This window comes from Trachurus japonicus, chromosome 1 (assembly GCF_045865225.1).
Source record: "Trachurus japonicus isolate A0001 chromosome 1, Traja_1.0".
NCBI lineage: Eukaryota > Metazoa > Chordata > Actinopteri > Carangiformes > Carangidae > Trachurus > Trachurus japonicus.
In genome coordinates, this window is record NC_140907.1 from 25,897,509 (window position 1) to 25,920,331 (window position 22,823).

A 22,823-nucleotide genomic window follows, 5' to 3' on the forward strand; every position below is an offset into this window, starting at 1 on the left:
ATATGGTTTTATATAGAACAGAGTAGAGGTCTTCAACAGGGGGTCCCTGACAGACATTGTTGATTTTTTGATAGTACTGTACAGTTGAGACAGACAGGAAACGGGGAGGCAGAGAGAGAGGGAATGACACGCAGTAAATGGCACGCGACGCGGGACTTGAACCATTGGTATCAGTTAACAGCCCTACTAGTCACTCACTATGCCTGTTTAATATATGAACCTGTGTATTATTTGAGTAGCTTAGTGTTGAATGCACAATATCAAGGTATGTTTATTCAAGGTTCCAAGATTCAAGACACTTTATTGTCATTATACACGTGTGTACAACGAAATTTAAGGTGCACAGTCAGGTACGGACTCGAAAACAAGAGAATCAAAATAGAATATACATGGCACTAGGCCCTGTTTAATATAAAACACAATTTTATACAATATAGTAGGCGGTCCCTGCTCCATCTCTCCATCAGTTTTGGGGGTCTGGGGGTTTTATTGCCATTTGCACAAGTTTACATCACAGTACAGGTACATAGGAAATCGTGAGTCAAACGTTATGTAATTTAGTGTGATAAATACCCAGTAATGATGAGAAAATTATTGAATAAACCACATACGTACAAGGAACACTGAATGAACATGCACAATATCAGACTTTTCATGGTCTCAGTTGGATTTAGTCTGAACTGGAAAAAGACAGATACAGAAAAAACAATATGGCGGAGTATGCAGCTCGTCTCAGACTCAGTTGTATTGTATTGTAAGTGTGACAGTGAAACCTTAAACCTATCGATGCTTTTAAATGCATTCAAATGGTAGTTAGATGGCTGTACTGCGAAAATGAAAATCTTCTTCTATATTGTTTATAACCTAGTTGCACACAGGATAAAGAGAATTATTAGAATTATTATTATTACAATTTTATATATTCATGCAATCATTTCCAAAGATGATGTAATGATATAGTTGATAGTGATACAGAGCTGATGATGATGTTTCTCCTCTCTGTTCCAGCTGTTTTCTGGGGCGACATCGCTTTAGACGAGGAGGACCTGCGGATGTTCCAGATCGACAGGACGATAGACCTCACGCAGCACACACACATGCGCACACACTCCCGACAGGGGCACACGTCTGGTGAGTCGACCTCAGCATCTCACTCTCACTTGTACAGTCGACACGTAATCGATGATCTCTGTGGTGTTTCCTACTGAAACTCTCTCATCACAACATCAGCTGCAGTGTGAAGCAACCTGGACAGGAAGTAGACAGCAGCAGGCCACCTGAGGATATCATTTATTGTTGTACATTGTTTGTGTGTGTGTGTGTGTGTGTGTGTGTGTGACAGGTGGCCTGGAGGAACATGAAATTGCAAAGAAGAGAAGCTCGTTATACCTGCTGCTGGAAAGAATACGTAGATTCGGCTTCGGTAAGGACCCTGAATACCAAAAACACTCTGCATGTTTTAGCCAATTAACCACAAATACTATGTTTTCCATTAATGCACACATACATACATGACATAGTGGAGTTCACTGGTTTCCATTCATTTCAGTCCACTTAAAAAACAAAATCTGCAGAATCTTCAATTTTTACTTTACACTTCGTTTTCCAACTCGACTCTTGGTTTGTGTTGCAACTGCAGCTTTTCAAACTTTGATGACGGAGATGATGACATGCTCACTGTGATATATGATCATCTCAAGCAGTTTCTTTCTCTGAGTTCCTTTCTGCTATGAATAAAGACAGGGGACAAACAATTGTATTTGTATAAATACAATAAAAAATAATTTGAAACTGAACTAAATGAAATTATTGACTTGTCAGCCTCTCAGCTGCCAACTTTTAGTTGCTAAATCTTGTTCCAGTTCAAGTCTCTGTTATGATCCAACCACTGTAACTGCAACAACATGAACATGTGGTGCAGCTGCAGCTCTTTTGGCTCCTCTTAAAACTTGAAAACAAATAGGAATTAACTGTAAGAGCTGTATTTGCCACTTGATATTTGTTATAAATCAAATGGCCAAATGGTCGATCACCACCCTCTTAGAAGAGCCTCGGAGGGCAGATTGCTCCCAGGTTGTTTCAACCCGTTCTCTGGGACATGACAACTCAGTTACTCATTCAATGAACCTCCACACACTTGGTACGAGCATTGTCTTGGACTCAAGGACCAACTGGTGGGATTTTAGTGGCCAAAGGTCACAGTGACCTCACAAAACATGATTTTGGCCTGAGAACTCCTCAGAAGAAATCTCATTTCACATTTGGGAAAAAAAACAAAAAACATTGACTTGAACTCTGAGACAAAATGATCAGACTTTCCCGGTCAAAATTTCACACATATTTTTAACATTTTGTGTTATTCTAGATAAACAGGGATTGAAAGGAGGCAGAAAACTGCATAGTGGTAATTCTATTTTATTTTATTTTTTATTTTTTTCATTTTTAATGTCATGCAAACCACTGGCAAATGGTAAATGTCTGTTTCACTGAATCAAAGATTCTGTTATTTTAAGAATGACGGCCACAGACTGAAAGGTTTTTATCATGAGGTCATTCTCAATACTACATGTGTGTGTGAACAATTCAAGATTCACTCCACACACTTTACTTTTCAGTAGATGAAGTGGGTGAGAAACCTTTACTCTACTGTAGCTCCTGCAGTTTAGATAATAACCTTCTTTAAATTAATGTTTACTCAAACAGACTATTTCTGTCTGGGTTTTATTACTCTCAGATCTTAGAACAAACTTTGAAAAGGCTACCTATAATAAAAAATGGTGTAATCAAATAGTATGAACTGATAGTGATATTAACAGCCTGTAATTTTTCAACCCCCCTCCCCCCACCTCCACTCTGTTAGACTATCTCCCCAAAAATGCCAGCAAGGGAGCTGCCAGTCCCAAGAGCCAAACTGGGAAAGGTGGAAGAAGCGCGAGCGTCGCAAAGAGCCGTATTCCTCGAGCGGCCACATCCCGGGCTGAGAGGATATGGCCTGGAGGAGTCATCCCCTACGTCATAGGAGGAAACTTCACTGGTAAGCAACTCTGCTGGACCGCTGCCTGTGCTGCTCAGCAGTAAAACACACACACACCGAGTGCGATTGTGTAAAAAAGTAGGATGTAAAATGTGTGTGTTTTCCAGGCAGCCAGAGGGCCATGTTTAAACAGGCCATGCGTCACTGGGAGAAGCAGACGTGCGTAACTTTCATTGAGAAGACGGACGAGGAAAGCTACATAGTCTTCACCTACAGGCCCTGCGGGTGAGCTTGAACGGTCTCTGTGTGACATGCGTGATTGTGTTTGTGTGATTATGTGTGTATTTGTGTGTGTGTGTGTGTACCTTGAGTTCAGTAGTGACCTTGTCACAGCGAGAGACGACATGGTCACTCAACAATGGCTCCGCTTTCCTTCCTGTCCTCCTCCTGTTTCCCCATCCCACCAATCACGCGGCTCGGTTTAAGTGTTTGTATGTTTGTGCAGTTTTTTTGTTCATACTCTGCAGAAGTTGCATTGTTCTGTTGAGTGGCAGCACGGCGGGGTCAGAGTGTGTTTGTACAGTGGTGGCACTTCACTGGTTGTGAGTGGTGAGGTTTCAGAGCGGCTCAGATCAGGACGTCTGGGTATGAAAGAGCAGGATAGCTGCATCTGTGAACTTTCAGTATTACAGGCTCAAATAATAAGTTGATCAGCAAAATAATTAACCAACAGCAGCTTTTATCTGTTAACCATTTATCAAACAAAAGATAATGAACAGGTTCCAGCTTATGATAAAATTATCATTTTGATGCTTTTTCAGTTTTATAATTATAATTAACTACAGTTCTTGACTTTCCAGTTAAAACTATGCTGAAAACTCTGTGAAGAGGTGAATGAATATTAGCATGTTGATAGGTTAGATTCTCACTATTTAATTATTGAAGTTAAAGCAGATATCAGTGGAATGTTTTTGTTAATATAAGTCCTAAATAGTCCTATTTTCCGTCAGCAATCACTTACATGAAGTATTTCAGCCTAAACACGAGTCTCTCCGTCACTCTGCTCTGCTGTAACCCGAGGAGAAAATTTTCCTTGTGGGATACAAGTGTTATCCAATGAGGGGAGAGAACGGCATGAAGGGCTGTGTGTGCAGCCAAGGGATGCGCGTGAATGTGGTGAGTTACCTGGAACGCTACCAAGTCGTAGTTGTGACTTGAAGCTGTAACTTACGGTTTCAAAAGCCTGCCTTGAACACAGCATTAGCCGAAACGGCCGTGCCGATGATATCTGCTTTAACAGTAAGTTCGCTGATGTAAAAATAATCTGGACACAATGTACAGAGCCTCTTTGTGTGTCTCTGTCAGTGTGTAAAATGTTAATTTGTAGACAGGGCTCTCGACGAAGATATCTCGATCTCAAAGAGTCTATTTGTTTCATTCATAGATTTAATAATAATAATAATACAAAAACTTAATTTTCTTAACTTAATTAGCAGTTTAACAGTGTGTTGGACAGTAAAATGAGTATAAACATTTCCAATAACATTTCTAATAACTTGATTTAAAAAACAAAAGGCAACATATTAATCAAGAGCAAAAGTAAAAATATGTTATCAAAGTCTTTCTGTCTCCACTCACGAGGCAACTTTCAAGTGAAAGTGAAAGATCAAATATTCAGTGTTAACTTGTTTCAAAGCTGAAGCTGTGCCACTTTTTTTTGTCAACACTTTCCTTTCATTCACACCGACACATTTTATTGAAAACCTTGAGATCTGGACCACAAGTTTGTGGTTAAAACCTACTGTTACTGTAGTAGTGACTTATGTGTCCAGAGCACCATTAATCATCAAAAAAACGGTCAACTACTGAAATCTCTCATTGAATATCTGCTCAGATTTGTGATTCAGTTTATTTAATTTCTCAAATAAAATGCCAAAAACATAATTTTCAAATGCAAAACAAGCAATGAACATTTTCAAGTCCACCTAAAATTTGAAAGCACTTCTACAAACTGAACAATGATAGTAAAAGAGAGAAAAGTCTCACACAATATCTTTTCTCCTACAATAATATTTTGTGCCTGACAAAGATCTATATAATCAAAACATCGCACTGAAACTGTGATTAGAAAATTATTGTTGGAACTAGAGGCATGTTTTTTTTCTTGCCTTTATATTTCCTGTTTCCTGTTGAATAGTTTCCTCGGATGTGCATACCTCTGTTTTTCAGTTCAACACGTAGTTACACAACGTCATGTCATAATTCTGCAGGTGGACAAGTTCTCTGAGTAATTGATTAAAGGCATGTAGATGCAGGCGTGTAGATGAGCCACAGATCTGCGTGTTAACTGATGATGCCGTCGGTCTCGTGTTCTGTGATAGGCTCGGCCGCATCAGAGATTAGACGCTTTAATCTGCTGTATAAATATCCTGCAGCTTGGATTTGTGATGTGTGTGACAAAGAGAGGCAGAAAAGCAAAGTGCTGCTGGTTTAAGTGCAGCACAGTAAATTTTATGGCACCTGTTGTATGTATGTGTGTGCGTGTTTATGTATGTGTGTGTGTGTGTGTGTGTGTGTGTGTGTGTGTGTGTGTGTGTGTGAGAAGTACTTGTACTGATACAGGCTCTGCAAATGCTGCAAGAAAAGACTCTATCTACTCCAGTGACTCCTGATCCTTACTCTGCAATCAGCTCGCTGGATAACTTTAATCAGATTTGTTAGCCTGGCACGGATGTCTCGGCTAACCAGAAAAAGAGAATGAATGCATGTGTGTGTGTGTGTGTGTGTGTGTGTGTGTGTGTGTGTGTGTGTATGTATGTGTGTGTGTTGTGTGAGCAGCGATATGTGAATTCTCACAGCTTACTCACTTTGGGTTATGAAACTGCAGCGTTATTGGAACGTTGTATGTAAACAAATCCTGCCGCTTTTCCTCTGGTGGATGTAGTACGTGGCAGGAAATCCTGAAAAGACTTTGTGTTTTTGTGTGTGTGCATGTGTGTGTGTGTGTGTGTGTGTGTGTGTGTGTGTGTGTGTGTGCATGTGTGTGCATGTGTGTGTGTGGTCAGTGTAAAGTGAATACAACTCTGCTGCTGATGCTTTTTTCCACTGTCAAACCTGTAGTAAATGTCATCTCCCTACTATCAACTTCCTACTAATCCTTATTAGGTGTTGTTCCTATGTGGGTCGTCGTGGCAACGGGCCCCAGGCGATATCCATCGGCAAGAACTGTGACAAGTTTGGCATCGTGGTGCACGAACTGGGCCACGTCATCGGCTTCTGGCACGAGCACACGCGGCCCGACCGTGACGATCATGTGACCATCATCAGGGATAACATCCAGCCAGGTGAGGGCGGGCGGGGCTTGGTACCCATGATGCACCTGGGTTTCTGCTTGAATGATGATACAACGTCGTCGTCTCTATAGATTATAGATTTTCTTGGTACGATTATTGTCAGAGAAATAATCACGGTATTACGATTATCACGATTATTATGCATGGATTAATTTCACAACACTATTAATGTGTAAAATCAAATATAGTCCAAATATAATTCATTACTAATTATTTATTAATTATTAAAATATTTTAAGTACGGTATCTATTAAAATATGACCAATCATTACTCCCCCAGGGGAAGTGTTTGAAATATTCAAGTCATTAATTGTCATCTATACCAAATGTTTAAGTTCATTTGAATAATTTTCTTTTAGTTACAGTACAAATGACACTCTAGCTTTAGATAAATGGAGCAGTATCTGTGCGTTTACCTTTACATTGGTGCACATTTGCCGATATGGTTCCGACATAATCTTTTTCAGAAAGTGACGGTATTTAGGGATCTTTACGATCAATTAATTGTGGCATTTAATACCGCGATTGATTGTGAAAACAAGTAATTGTGACATCCCTAATCTGGAGACAAGGAAACACTGAAGTGGACGGCGTGTGTGTAGTGTATGTTTTCAATCTCACACTCGTGTCCGGCTGTGTGCCGAGTGTGAATGAGGCTTTTAATGACTGTGAAGTCACCTAGACCCCCAGAGCGCCGGCTGCGTTTCCTCTCATTCGCTCCGAAGCTCCAGAAGGCGTCCGGCACCTGACAGGTGTTAAACCAAAACGATGTATCGAAGGGAATCAACCCTGACCTGAAGTTTTTATTTAGAAACTACATCTTCAAGCAGTGACCTTGAAACGTCTCATGTGTTCAGACTCAATCAAATAAATCATGTTTATTGTGACACAAACACAAAATGATGATGACTCTGAACTTGTGGTAAAACTAAACTTTCTCATGCTGCTGTCTGTGTGTGTGTTTGTGTGTGTTTGTGTGTGCTCATTTATGTGGTTCCCAGGCCAGGAGTATAACTTTCTCAAGATGGAGCCAGGGGAGGTCAACTCTCTCGGGGAGCCATATGATTTTGATAGCATCATGCACTACGCCAGGAACACCTTCTCACGGTAAGCAGCAGCAGCAGCAGCAGCAGCAGAAAGCGGCGGCGGCAAAGTCTCATCATCTGTTGACTTGTTTTGAACTCACAGATCAGACAACACACTCTGCCAAAATGGATTTTTCTCAACTGTTAAGTTTGCTCCATATTTGGGGAAACAGAGACCTTGATGTTTTTTTTCTTAAACATGTGGTTTATTGTTGTTGGGTGGAACTGATCGTTGATCAACATCAACTTTTGATCAACATCAGCATTTTGCATCATTAACTCTAGTCAGCCTTGTGAGCCGTCATGTCCCGGCTCTTTCCAAGTAATACAACAAACAATAACATGGAACAATGAAAACAGAGCAGGTGCTATTGTCTGTTTTGTGCAATTGTTGTACACAGGAAATGGTTGAGTTCTTTGTTAGCCCTTTGTTTTCGAGCACTTACACTCTCTACACTCCTGATTGCACTGATATCAACCTTTCATTGATTATTGTTTTATGGTATCCCTTTAATCACCGTCAGTTGTTTTTTGTGGCCCGTGGTGGAACAGATGTGTCTGTGTGAGCCTTTAAGGCTTCGGACCGCTCATCAACATGTGGCCACAACCTGAATATTTCATGCATCATTCACAACAAAAGGAAAAATGTTGAGGTGAAAATATAAATAAAGACAAAATGTTCCTTCATCCATTGAGTCATTCAGCTGGACTTACCCTCCGACCCTTTGAGGGGGTTAGAGATGTGTATATTTGCGTATCTGAGCTCTAAACACACGCTGAGACTTTTCTAGCCATAAAAAAAAACTGATGGAAAGTTTTCAGCACCATGAAATACCTTTTTTATTTTATTTTTTCCCAATTTCCCAAAGATTTGGATGTGAGACCAATCATGTGTTCTCGTTACATGCTTTTCATGTGAGGATGCTTTTGAAATTTTTGCCATATCTTCTCCCAGGAACCTCTCCCATTCCCCACGCAGCCCTAACTCTCACACATAAGACACAAACACACAACACAACACAACAACAGTTGAGGGAAACAGCGTTTTGCATGCAGGTCACTGGTGTTTCAGAATTACAGTTTGTTCTTACAGCGAATCAAATGATTATTGTTTTCCAGATAAACCCATGTGTTGGGTCACATTTAATTTCCCTGAAATCAGAGCAGGGTGTGTTTATGAAATCTCTGCTGTGCTCTCTGCAGGGGGATGTTTCTCGACACCATCCTTCCATCCAGAGATGAAAACGGGGTCCGGCCTGCTATTGGCCAGCGGACCAGGCTCAGTAAAGGAGACATTGCACAGGCAAGGAAGCTGTATAGATGTCCAGGTACTGCTATATTTACTATGAGACCACAGTGTGCATGCGGTTTGTGTCGTTGCATGTGTGTGCTGTCGTCAGAGCTGGGAAACAAACAAAAAAAGACGACCCCTGTTTGTCCGACTCTCACATCTTTAGTGTGAAATTGGCTCACCCCTCCGCTCTCCGAGGCACAGAGGTGAAGTTGAGTAATTTGTTTTTCCATGTGACGCTCGCCTCTCTCTGTTTTTCGGGGCTCAAACACATCTCAAACATAAACACACACACACACACTCTTCTCATCAGTTCTTGCGCACACTGCTGATGTGCTGGCGTCCCTCTGGTCCCTGGTGAGTCGCTCTGACGTGATCTGTAGCTGCTCTCCAACCGGGCTGTGCAGTTAATGTCGCAAACATTTACGATCGCAGAGGCTGCCATCGCCGTCAGGCCCACACACGCGCAGCTACATCCTCAGACACTCATTCATCGTGTTTGCATGATGTATTGTCAGCGAGACAAACCGATTAAATGATGTAATAAATGTGGGTCCAGTTAGATTCACACAAGCCTTAGTTTTTTTTTTAGTGTGCATTCATTCTTTCTGGCTGATTTTGCTCTATTTAAATGCCATTAATCTGAATTAAATTAATTCCTCTAAATCCATTTTGATACAGGAGAGAGGAGAGGACTGTGTTAGTGTGTCCCAGCTGGAAATAGAAACAACTTCAACCTTATAAGGTCATATTTGAGTGATACCATATTCACTGACAGATGAACAGAGCCCCAGGGCATTGTGGGGGGAAAACAGCATGCATGATGGGATAGGAGGGGCACATTTGGCTAACCTCCTTTTGAAAGGGAGCGACGGCGTTAAACTCAAAAAACGAAGCATAAAGAGAACAATATTGTCTGGATATTTTTCCACGAAGACCCCATTCAGCTTCAGTGTGCTGCTTATTTCCTTTGCTGCCCATCGCTCTCATCCACTTACAGTAAACGACATCGCTGGGGTTCGTTTCCTGCCGCTAAATGGTGACGGGGCTTGATGATCGTGGTCGGACCTCACAAGCGTACTGATATACACACAGGAATACAAACACACAGGCTGAAGCCTCCTACATGCAGAACTGAGAGCAGCCAAAGACAACATGAAACATGAGTTTGTTTGGAAGGGTGGTTTTAATTCCTTTACTGTTTTCTGACTCAAAATACATTTCTAACAGCTTCCATATGGACAGATGGGATAATGCAGACACAAACATTGGCACAAAAGAATGTGTGAGGCTGTTGCTTTGACAAAATAGTCCGATGTGTATTTATTTTTGGTAAATTGGCAGTAAAAAATAATAGTTTTGTGCTGATTGATAATAATAATAGATGCTGGAGCCGTGTGCTCTTTAGTAACATACCGATCTGAAGTCATCAGCAGCGCACAGTCGAGGGGATTATGCTCAGCAGCAGGAGTTGCCACAAAAATGTAACTCCATCTGCGTGTGTGTGTGTTTTTGTGTGTGTGTCTGTGCGTTGCAGCGTGTGGAGAGACGCTTCAAGAGTCAACGGGCAACTTCTCGTCTCCTGGTTACCCCAACGGATACCCTTCATACACTCACTGTGTCTGGAGAATATCTGTTACACCCGGAGAGAAGGTACACACACACACACACACACACACACACACACACACACACACACACAGTAGCACCCTGCAGTGCTGTGAATGTGCATGCTTGGCCAGTAACAATAAGAGACTGCTGACAGAATGACTGTATATTGATTAAGTCCTAACACTACAGGTACCACCCTCTTCCTAAGGTCTGACCCCCCGCCCCCCCTCTCATCCTGTCTCTACTCTTCCAGATTGTTCTGAACTTCACCACCATGGATCTGTACAAGAGCAGCCTGTGCTGGTATGACTACATCGAGGTTCGGGATGGATACTGGAGGAAAGCTCCACTGCTCGGTAAGATCAGGACGAAGTGAGCTGGGGGTGATCAGAAAGGGGTGGGGGGGCTGACATAGCATACCGTAGCCTTACAGTTTCTCAAATCTGTCTTTTAAAAATCATTCAGGTGCTCACATGAACAGCTTTTTCTTCTCCTTCTTATCATCTTATCATTAAGTTACAGTTTTAGTATGAAGCTCTTGTTCTCTCCTCTCAACAGTTTAACTGAGTGGTTCGTGACTCGTGACCCCATTTTTTTGACATCACAAATTTATGGCGACCCCGCAATCATGTGCAGTCACGTGATTGCGTCCGTCAATCAGGATGCGCCAGCTCAGATATTTTTATATGCTACATTTTATTTGAATTAATTTTGAATTAGTTTAAAAAAATATTTTTATCAGTATTTTTTTTTTATCAATTACTAGACATTTCAGGTGACCCCATTTGAATTCCAGGCGACCCCACGTGGCGTCCCGATCCCTGGGTTGAAAAACACTGGTTTAACTTATATCAACTGAAGCTTTTCAACACATCTTTGCACAGAATAATGGCTACCATACATACACTGTAAATGCATTAGAAATAGATCTTCTAATGGCCTATACGTATACGCCGAGCGACTGATTAAAGGAGGAAACAGCTGTGTAATTGTTCATATAAAGTTCATAGAAGTTAAGACACAATAAGCAACTCGACCTGCCAGGACACCCTGAACTACACAGCTTGTTTAACTGTAGTAAAGGATCAATTATGCAAATAACTCCCATATTAACTTTCCAACTTTTATCATTCACCGCAATTCAGTGGAAAATATTGGACTTGAACGTTGTGACTGTTGACTTATTAGAAGCCCAGATGCTCCACAGCTGTTGTGCACGTCTGAGAGGCAGGATTTTACAATTACTGAACGTTATCGCAGTTTGTTATTTAGCAAAACGCTACATTGTCCATGCAAGAAGTTATGTATTCATTTATTTTCACTACAGGAAGTTTCACTTTGATCCTTTATAATATTGCCCAAATTTTTCAACAGTTCAGTCCTCACAGGGTTAATGCGTGTGTGTGCGTGTGTGTGTTTTACAGGCCGGTTTTGTGGAGATAAAGTTCCTGACGTCTTGATTTCCACCGATAGCCGAATGTGGATTGAGTTCCGCAGCAGCAGCAACTGGGTGGGAAAAGGCTTCGCTGCTATTTATGAAGGTAACCTCCATCACTCACTCACTCACTCACTCAGTAATCAATTAATAAATAAACACACAAATACACATGTGAATAATGCACGGACTGCAGAGCCGCTGCACACTGTGAAACAAGAAGAGGCTCGACTTGTGACTTTGGTGTGATGTTTTCTCGGGGCTTTCATTATTCAGAGGGAACACAGAATGTGTTTCAGGTGCGTTGGGTCAGTGCAGTGAGAGGTAACACATCCCATCTGCCCTTCTCTCTTTCACCGTCTCTCTGTCTCTGTGTGTCTCTGTGTGTGTGTGTGTGTGTGTGTGTGTGTGTGTGTGTGTGCAGCGATCTGCGGGGGTGAGATCACCAAGGACTCGGGACAAATTCAGTCTCCAAACTACCCCGATGACTACAGACCTTCCAAAGAGTGTGTGTGGAGGATCACGGTGTCAGAGGGCTACAACGTCGGGCTCAGCTTCCAGGCTTTTGAGGTGACTTGGTGTGTGTGTGTGTGCGTGCGTGCGTGCGTGTGTTCATGTTTGTGTGTGTGTGTTTCTCAATTTCTCTTTTACGTCTGTCTCACCCTCTGTGTTCATGTGTGTGTGTGTTTAGGAATGTCTGGGTCAAATTTCACGCTCGTATAACTGCTAGGAAGTTAATAAAGATGGTGTGTGTGTGTGTGTGTGTGTGTGTGTGTGTGTGAGAGAGAGAGAGGGCGTATAGAGACACAGAGCAGACAGTTGAGGAGTAGATTTGTCGTTACGCTTTAAAACTGTCAACGTGCTAAATGACTTGATCTGTTCCCCCACATGAAAGGTAAAAAGTTCACTGCTGCTGCTCAGATCAACCTCTTACACACCGCGCCAGCCTCACACACACACACACACACACACACACACTCTGTGACACACGGGACTTAAATCTTTTTATGATTCATTTGCAAAAATCCCCCCGATAATCCCTGGACATAAAACTAAATATTTTAGGGGGGGGAAATATCCGATAGTGTTCATGATGTCTCATGCTGCTAATTTTAGTCTTTTATCTGGTTTTAATTTTTGTTGTTTTGGCATCAAGTTTGTTTTGGCGATCAGACTTGGTGAACAGTTTTAATCATGAATTAGACTTAATGAACAACTTTGCATAACAAGGTGAAACAATGCTGCTGATTACATTGTGTGTGAGCAGCTGCTGCATAGTATTAACCCTTTAAGATGCAGCTGAGAAAAGCAGCATCTCCACCTCTCTTAAACCGCAATTACTGTACGTTCTTATAACCAATATGATGGACAAACCCCAGCTTGTGAAAACATTGTGTTTTCTTTTAAAAGATTTTCAAGAGTTCAAGAGAATTTATTCAGTCACATACAATAATTCAGGATCATTGCAGTGAAATGATATGTGCAATACTCCAGTGACTGTGCAATTAAGAAAAACAAGAAACATGACAAAACAGCACATTAATCTGACTAAAGGAAACTCAAAAAAACACACTGATATACTCTAAACTACTGTAAGTCTACACACACTTAACAACAGACAACAACAACATTCAACAATCCAATTAAAAAGGTGCCCATACTGTGCAAAGTGATGATAAAATTTGAGAGCGCTGGTGCTAGCTCAATAAAATTTTATGTAAACATAATAATAAATAAATAATAAATAATGTAGATAATGTTCATACATGAAAGAGACCAAACTGTATGTGTTTTGCAGTGCCTGTTATAATTTCACGACAAAAATATGTATTGAAAACTTTGTGCTATATTATGTAGCTCGTAAGATGTTTTTGTCACAGAATATTTGAAGCTGACAGTGATGTTTTGTGTATTCTTGTGTTCGTGTGCACCTTCGTGAATGCGTTGGTAGATCGAGAGGCACGACAGCTGTGCGTACGACTACCTGGAGGTCCGGGACGGCCCTCTGGAGACGAGCCCCCTGATTGGTCGCTTCTGCGGCTACGACAAACCAGAGGACGTGCGCTCCACGTCACACACGCTCTGGATGAAGTTTGTCTCCGACGGGACGGTGAACAAGGCCGGCTTTGCCGCAAACTTTTTCAAAGGTGTGCGTGTGCATGTGTGTGTATAATTGTGTGTTTTTTTTCCTCACATGGACCAAAGCGTTTTTATTTATGTGCGTGAAAATGTGCTCTGACGTGTGTGTTTTTCAGAGGAGGATGAGTGTGCCAAACCAGACAATGGAGGATGTGAACAGAGGTGTGTAAACACTCTGGGCAGCTTCAAGTGTGCCTGTGACCCTGGCTATGAACTAGCTCCTGACAAGAAGAGCTGCGAAGGTAACAGCGTGTGTGTGTATGTGTGTGTGGTATGCTAAACTCATGATTGCGTGTGCATTCCTTTGTTTCTGTCGGATATGAGTCGAACTCATCAAGAAAAAAAAAAACAACAACATCCGACCGGCCTCGATCAACAGGAAAAAACATCTTTCTGACACAAAGCCACATGCCTCGTTGTTCCTGTGCCACAAACGCTGTGAACGTCCTTTAATCCCGCGAAATAGATTAACAACCCGTAATGACCCACATACTGAAACAACTGAGCAAACCACTTCAGAGGCACAGAGAAAAAGCTCTGCTAGTGAAATATCCAAATTGTGGGTTTTTTGTTTTGTTTTTTTGCTGTGTTTCTTTGAAGAGCAGTAGTTACCATTGGCATCCACCTTGAATAAAAAGTGTGAGAAAATGTTGAATAAAGTGGATTATCCCAAAAAAACAAACATGAAACCTATGAGTTTGGAAATATGCTGAGGTCTGTAGCTGTCTAATGCTGAGCCTGGCGGTGAGAACGGGGTCAGGAGAAATAGCTGCTGGGCCACATCAGGAAATGTGGTGAAGTGGACAGGTGCTTTTTGTGAGTAACTTTGCCCATTTCCTGTGAAGAAATTAACAAACATCAGTAGCGATGACTTTCCAAGCACGTTTCCGTTTTCGCAGACTCTGGGGGTGCTCTGGGGAAAAAATATTCCCACTGGGATGGATGGAAGCAGAGGCTTTCCACATTCCAGCCTTTACTGTATCAGGAATATCACCCTCCTGACCAAAATTAACGCTACGCACAGCTGTGGCAGTAAAATCCCAACCCCGCTTGCACAAAGCTGACTGCTCAACCATGATAACTCACAGCTGCGGTGGAGAAATTGTGGACATGACGGGCTGGAGTCTGTTCACTCACAAATGCAATAGTTCACAATTTTGAAAACTAGTAAATCTTGAACCAAAACTGTTTAAAAAAATAATAAAAAAAGACAATGGCTGCTTTTGTCAGCACTGTGGGCTGTGGCAGATAGTCAGGGAGCCCTGGAGCCAGTGGCACAAAGCATCTTAAAGTAAGAGTCATTAGAGTCCAATTTAAGATTTTCTTGAAATAAAAACACTTGCACAATACACCATTAAAATCTAAAGTTGTGAGCTTTTCTCCGTACTCTTGCCTTATACACAAAGGATCCCTTAAAGTAATTTAAGCCATTGCACGAAAGAGTCAAGGCATTAGAAACCAAACTAAGGAATAAAAACTAAAAGTCCATCTGATTCAACATGGTTTGGTTTATGCTGATAAATTAAGAGGATGAACATCCCAGCTACATTTTTCTGCAGTTGGGAGAACCCGATGATTTTACAGTATATACTGTAGATTTAATCAGCCGTCAATATATGATTTGTCCGACTGTCTGGAGCTGGATCGATACATTTCAGCAGCTTCTTTGCAGTTTTATGCTACGGGATCTTCTCATCCAATCATTGGGGAAGTATTTCACGTCCATCAATCAACTGTGTGCTCTGTCAGCTTTTGAAGATGTAGTTTACTCTGACATGACAATATACTTTTGCATTCAGGTAAAACAAGTAAACACATAGTATTTTCTGCATTTTTAAAGATTTGCAAGTTGCTTTTATTGGACAGCACATGTTATAGAGGTGGCAAGAGATGAAGGGAGAGCAGGTATAATCTAGCTCAAACACCACTTAGTCTCAGATTCCTGCTCTTTCTATCTTGTCTCTCTCTGAATGGTTTGTGTGTGTGTTTGCAGCGGCGTGCGGCGGTCTCCTCTCTAAGTTGAATGGGACCATCAGCACCCCTGGTTGGCCTAAAGAGTATCCACCAAACAAGAACTGTGTGTGGCAGGTGGTCGCTCCCACTCAGTACCGCATCTCCATGCAATTTGAGGCCTTTGAGCTGGAGGGAAACGAGGTGAGTGTGTCTGTGTTTGTGTCTGTGTGTTTTTATACCTTATGTTAATCACAATACAAAAGGAGAGTGAGTGTGTGTCATAGAGTTGTTTGTGCATGTGTGTTTAGGTGTGTAAATACGACTATGTGGAGGTGCGGAGCGGCCTCTCCTCCGACTCTAAGCTGCATGGGAAATACTGCGGCACCGAGGTCCCTGAAGTCATCACCTCTCAGTACAACAACATGAGAATCGAGTTCAAGTCTGACAACACTGTCTCCAAGAAAGGCTTCAAGGCCCATTTCTTCTCAGGTAGGACAAGTGTGTGAGTGTGTGCTGTGTGTGTGTGTGTGGGTTTATATGTCTTTGTCAAGGGTGGGAGGAACTGTGAAGCCATATCTGTGCAAATATGTGAGTGTTTGGAGCATAATTAGCATACACAACATACGGACACCAGATGTGTTGATTTTTCTGCAGGAGCAGTTTGAGGTAGTTTCAATGGACTGACATTTCACAGTTGGAAATAGGCCCGACTTCAGTACCGTCCCTGCACGCTACTGCTCAGAGATGGAGTGAGAGTGTTTGATAGAGGGAAGGTATAAATTTACTGGCGAGCTTTGGGACGTCCTCGCCCGCCGCTCTCTGATTGAAACAGGAAATTAATTTTTCACCCCAAAATATTCCAGACAGGATATTGTAATTATATCAATATTGATCTGAAAGATAATTTGCACGAGAAATAGTCTGAGGTGAGGTAATCTCGCTCAGAAGTGAAGCTGCAACTTGTCTGGCAGTGTGAGTGGTTGGTAAACCTGCATCGATACAGGCCTGTTGTTGGTTTTGGACGGCTTTACAACCCACTCCCACTTTAGGGTCATCAGGTCACTTGGACCCTTCGTAGGAACGTGCAAACTGACTGAGCGTGGGAGGGTGTGGGGGGCTGGACTGGACTTGGGCCGTTCGTTACAGCTCGTGCCATCTGCACTTAGACACTGTATAAAGAGCCAGGAGAGTGCAGAGCAGTTTAGCAGAAGTAGGTTTGTAACAGGTGGAAATTTGATTTTTTTTGTAGTAACTTCATTGTGTCGTGCATGAACAGAGCTTTGTGGACTTGTGCTGCCGAGTATTTAAGTTTCCTCTCTTTGCTGCTGGCTTTGGGAGAGTTCATCCACAGCATAGGGAGGGAGGCCTGTTTGACATTTCATATCTGCCCATCTCTGCTTTGTGTTTGTGTATGTTTGCTTGCATTTGTGTCCATATGCATATGCCTGTGTCCATACAGTATAAGTTTGTCTGCTTGTGTTGTGTTGTGTCTGTCTGTCTGTGCTGCTGCTCCTCCTGAGCCTCCTCCCTGTCATCCTGCACCCACCCACCCACCCACCCACCCCACGCTCTGCCCTCTCTCCTTCAGACAGGCTGGCTCTGTGTCAGGAGCGTATGTTTGTGTTTGAGTCATGCCAGGACATAAAGCACGGCCGCTCTCCCGCTCGTGGCCGCATCAACAACAAGCTGGCGGCCTCATCAAAGGTCAGAGGTAACATGACCTCACAATCGGGCTCTCTGATTGGCTCAGGTCTACTAAGTGATTCAAGGGAATGGATGGATCCTGCTTTCATGGCGTGGATCGTTGTTCAATCCATTCTCCTCCAGAGGGAAACATGTGCCGTGTCCCAATTCCACACCAGCCAATAGAAATCAAGAGTATCAAGAAGAAAGGCAAGGCAAGACAAATGTTTTTGCATAGCACATTATCATATGTAGTGGTCATTCAATGTGCTTAAAAGAAACAAAAAATTAGAAGTAAAAAGCTCTGGATGATATAAAGGCATGAAAATTTTAGTTAAATAGAAGGTCTCTGATCCTTCTTTTGTTTTCAAGATACAAAACCAAGTCACATTTTATAATAAAACATTTTTGATTTACACATTTCCCTCTCTGTCAGCTGTAATCAAGAGATTTTCTAATTTAATAGATGCAAATGGAGCCGTCATTGTTCTCAACATTAGTTTTATATGTGATTTTGCAGACATCAGTAAAATATTTACATATCTGTATTACAATACTGTGTTATTTCTACAAGGAAATCACACATAATGTGTACAAATAAATGTCAAGCAAGCCAAGTTACAGTATATAGAGTCAGTTTCAAAATCAGTTTTATTTTTAGTGATCCTTCAGGAGTGTCTCAATGTTTTGCTGCTGTGAGAAGCTCTTCTCTTGTGCATTGCATTATGGGACAAAAGTGCACCGTCAGCACCACCTTGAAAAGTCAAGACATACATCAAATGCATATTATTTAATTTTTTTTTAAAACTCCACAAGTGTGAATACAGTGTATACCGTGAGAATTATTATTATTACATAGTGTGGAATTTGGACACAGCTGTGATTTTCCAGTCAAAACGCAACAAACATCCCCTACTCGCTGTAGCACGGATGAATTTGTTGTATGCTAACACCAGATAATGAAGATTATCGGTTATAATAACAGTTTTAAGACGCCGGTTTCTCTCTCTGCTCCAAAACGACTTCCTCCCACTTCAGATGACATAGAGCTGTCGACTGTTTCGTCAGCTACTGTACCTGCAGAACACCTGGAGCACACGGCCGACGCGCTCAGTGGAGTGCGGCTGTGCAGAAACGACTTAGTCAGACACAGATGATGCGTTCGAGTGCATGTGTAAAAAGTTGTTGTGAGTGGCTCAGCTGTTGTCAGAAACTTCCAGGGATAGCTTTTGGTTGGCGACACGCCAGCAGCTTTAGGGAGGTCCCTTCAAACCTCCCACACACTACTAATCCATGTGAGTGTGTGTGTGTGTGTGTGTGTGTGTGTGTGTGTGAGTGTGAGTGCGTGCATGTGTGTGTGCATGTGGACATTGTGTGCTTGACCTGAAGAAAGCTACAATGAACACTGTGTAGCATCAACCGCAAAGCTTCTTAGCCTGTGATAGGGTGAGACTGAGCCCACAATAGCACCGTAATACCACATCAGACACAGACACACACACACACACACACACGGAGTAGGGGAGGGAGAGAGAGAGAGAGGGAGAGAGAGGGAGGGAGAGAGAGGGAGAGAGAGAGAGAGCAAGAGAAGGATTTAGTGGTTTCATTAAAAGCAGATCTAGTTTGATTCACAAGCTCTGGAGTTGAGGTGAGACTCAGTGTCTGTGTCTAATCTCACATCTCTTTATAGGAATCTGTCCCTCACAGTCTCACACACACATACACAAACACACACACACACTGCTCCGTCTCCCACACTCTTCAGTCTTCCTGTGCGGTCATCTGTCCATCTCCTGCTCTCTCTCTTTCTGACACTGTGGTCGTTGTCAACGTGGCAGCAGCCCCACACAGAGCCTCTTCCACCTCCACGCAGTGATCCGTTCTGCTCCCCACACAGCGTTCGGCTTCACTACAGGGGCCTTTGTCATCATCACCCAGACATCCTGGTGGAGGAGCCATGTGGTCGTAAAAAAAGGCCACAAATTAGAGGATGAGGGAGAGTAAAATGAGCAAAAAAAACACCTTTGTTGTGTCGGCTCTTGTTGTTTGAGGTCTCCATACTGTATATCAGTCTGTCAATCGTTTTAAATTCACACCTGGCAGCCAAACAATCAGTGCAGATCCCCAAATTCCCAAAGATGCTAAAATATATCAGTTGGAAATTGGGGAAGTATGTATGAAATCATGCAAAAGTCTTGTAGTAGTCCATTTGATAGCCATATGCTGTCTGCAGCATATAGATTTATATTTAGCAGACAAATGTGAGAGTGGTAGCAATATACTTAAAGGGGCATTTCCAGTCGTAATCAATGTTTACCTCAGATATCAGGTCACCTATGATCAGTTCATTTCATACCAGCCATACTCCCAACTGCAGCGTTTTTGTTCAAGAATCTATCATTTGTTCAATGTTCATTAATGCACTAAAGCAAAATTCGGATTTACAGTACCGCGGGTCAGAGAACACAACAGTAGAGGGACTGAAGGCTGCAGCCGCTGAATTTGAGACACAGCGTCTGAGGTGTTTGTTCTCTGACCCGGAAAGGAACAATGCGTCTGAAATGCGTCCGAATTTTGATTTAATTTAATTGTAAAGCAAATTTAAAAATTTAGGTGATGGTCAAAAGGACGTTACTTGCAACCTCAGAATAATTTTAAAATTAGTCTGGAGCCCATTAATGAACATTGAAAAAACGATAGATTCTTGAACAAAAACAAATGTAAACGTCCACACGCTGCAGTTGGGAGTATGGATGGTATGAAATGAACTGATCATAGGTGACCTGATATCTGAGGTAAACATTGATTACGACTAGAAATGCCCTTTAACTGAGTAAACTATTCTCACTCAAGTTTATCTCTCACAGAGTGTACTACTGTACGTGTAGCTACGAGCATCATAACAACACAGTATAAGCAGCTGTTAATGACTTAAAAAAACACACATTTCATTCATTTCATGTGCAGCAGTAAAGCTGCTATTGTTCTTTGAAGAAAACCAGTCCTCCTTGTTAGTATGCAAATTTATGGACCAAAGTTCTTCAAAAACTAATCAGTTTATTTTTAGGGAGAATTTGTGGTCTACATTACGGCATCACCATGGCAACTTAATGTCCCACATATCCTACCATGTTACTGTGATGTTGGGACGTCACACAGAAGTAGGTCTGGTTCAGTTGTTACTGTGGAGAGGGTTTTTTTTAATTTCAGAGATTCATACTGTAATGTGAAGACAGACCGAAGCTCCCGTCAGGTCTCACAGCTTCTCCTCAGACTGACGGAGCCGTGGTGGTCTGGCCCGAGGACAGCACAGCTGATCTGAAAAGAGCTTTTTGAGGTCAAGAGACGTTTGACCACAGAGCAGCTGTAGCCATGACCCCGAGTAGCACAAAGACAGTTTCACAGACCAACTGAACCTGACACACACACACATACATACACACAAACAAACTTAACTCTTTGGAGGTGTCTTTTAATTTGAGGGCGTTTATCTCTTTAGCTCCCTGTTCACACACTGATTTCTGTTGTTAGTCGTTGGTTTCCTCTCACCTCACCCTGTTGGAAAACTTTAAGTGTTTGTGTGGTTTTGGTTTGAGCTGCAGATTGTGTTTAAAGCTGTGATGGTTCTGCCTTTTTTTGACCATCTGTTGGGCTTTAACTATCAGCCTCATAATTAAAACTTTGAGTTGACAGTTGAATAATGATCTGGGTGGACGTGTCAGCTCATACTCTTGGTTTTTGCTCATCTATTTCTGTCACTTTCCTTTTAATTTTTACCTCACATTCCCCTTCACTGACTCCCTCCCCTCCCTTCCTTTACTTACTTGCTTTATCTTTTCTTTCTCATACTCCACCTCCCCACCCCCTCGTCCTTAAGGTCTCATCCTTCCACTCCTCTCCCCCAGCTTGACCTCTTCCTTCCCTCCACCCAGTCTCTTTGCTGTTTCCACATGAGTGATGTGTTGCATGTGTATCTCTCACAGACAAAGATGAGTGCAGCAAGGACAACGGCGGCTGCCAGCACGAGTGCATCAACACAGTGGGCTCTTACGTTTGTCAGTGTCGCCATGGCTTTGTACTGCATGAGAACAAACATGACTGTAAGGAAGGTGGGTTTCACGTACATTCACATCCGCACACACACTGGCACAAAAACATCGGAGCGCACATGCATGTCCTGACACACCCACACAAGCATGTGCTCATTCATAAAAACAGTCATCGTCCATCGTACAATCCCTACTCTGTCTACCCGCATCAGAGTCCGCATGACAGCAGACTGACCCTCCCCATTTGAGGAAAGGTTGGTGGTTTTTTTGTTTTTTTTAATCTCCTGTCGACCTGAGGCTGGAGACAAAAACATGAAACTCTCAGGGTTTGACCTAAAAAACTAAACAAAAACAAAAAAAAGTGCCAGACAGGCCTTGCAACACACTTTTAATGCTACATGTGATTTCTTTCTATTATATATAATCATTAAGTCTGTGCAGTGAAAGCACATGGAGTCAGTTATAAAAGACTCAACATACAACATAACTTTTCCTTAAGGACCAGTGTGTAGGATTTCAAGGGACCTATTGGTGAAATTGAATATATTATTGATATTACATTCATTAATGTATGTAATACTATGAACTGTGTTTTTGTTAGCTTGGGTTTCGCGCGTTATATCTGAATAGGCAGCAGTTTCTCTTCTATGGAGCCCGCCATGTTTCTACTGGTGCCCATTATGGACAAACCGAACACAGTCTCTAGAGAAAGTCTTTACTGCAGGTACTCCCACCCACTTTTAAAGGGTAGGGGGTATTCATTTAGGTGCAGTCCAACACCTCACCACTAGATGTCGCTAAATCCTGCACGCTGGTCCTTTAAAAAACTTGATCTTAACGACGAGACTTGACTCGAACGTCCTTTAAAACCTTTATCTGAGAGATTTAAGACTTAACTTGCAATTTGTTTGATGTAAACTATATAAAAACAACAATCTTACACGTCATATTGCACAAGACAGGTCTCTTAAAGTCTTAGTCATAATCTGTGTAAACTGTCTTGAAGCGAGACAAATGCTGCGATGAATGCCAGGTAAATCGTAGCTCTAAGACGTAAAGATAAAAACAGCACAACACAAACAGAGATGTGTCACGCCATACCACCCACAAACATAAAGTAAAATAAATTTTTTTTTAAAATTTTAAAGTTTGGGGAAGATGTGAAGCCAATCATGGAAAGAGAAAAGAGACATGAAAATGAGATTCTGCAAAGCGAGTTTGGGCTAAAATCGCCTCTGCTTGCACTTGGT

At 42.1% G+C, this 22,823-nt stretch overlaps 1 protein-coding gene across 2 annotated transcripts in view; it reads left to right on the forward strand.

Annotated features, from left to right (window-relative positions):
- tll1 (tolloid-like 1) overlaps nucleotides 1-22,823 on the forward strand; it is a 55,350-nt gene that overhangs the window by 21,424 nt on the left and 11,103 nt on the right. Inside the window, exons 2-17 of one of the 2 annotated variants that reach the window (XM_085782804.1) lie at nucleotides 1,009-1,131; nucleotides 1,343-1,423; nucleotides 2,861-3,034; nucleotides 3,142-3,259; nucleotides 6,140-6,318; nucleotides 7,329-7,434; nucleotides 8,616-8,740; nucleotides 10,241-10,356; nucleotides 10,568-10,670; nucleotides 11,739-11,855; nucleotides 12,174-12,319; nucleotides 13,701-13,896; nucleotides 14,005-14,130; nucleotides 15,882-16,042; nucleotides 16,150-16,330; nucleotides 21,508-21,633. In XM_085782804.1, the coding sequence (XP_085638930.1) occupies nucleotides 1,009-1,131; nucleotides 1,343-1,423; nucleotides 2,861-3,034; nucleotides 3,142-3,259; nucleotides 6,140-6,318; nucleotides 7,329-7,434; nucleotides 8,616-8,740; nucleotides 10,241-10,356; nucleotides 10,568-10,670; nucleotides 11,739-11,855; nucleotides 12,174-12,319; nucleotides 13,701-13,896; nucleotides 14,005-14,130; nucleotides 15,882-16,042; nucleotides 16,150-16,330; nucleotides 21,508-21,633 (2,178 nt within the window). The remainder of the gene's footprint in view (nucleotides 1-1,008; nucleotides 1,132-1,342; nucleotides 1,424-2,860; nucleotides 3,035-3,141; nucleotides 3,260-6,139; nucleotides 6,319-7,328; nucleotides 7,435-8,615; nucleotides 8,741-10,240; nucleotides 10,357-10,567; nucleotides 10,671-11,738; nucleotides 11,856-12,173; nucleotides 12,320-13,700; nucleotides 13,897-14,004; nucleotides 14,131-15,881; nucleotides 16,043-16,149; nucleotides 16,331-21,507; nucleotides 21,634-22,823) is intronic. The other variant, XM_085782812.1, reaches the window with a different exon arrangement.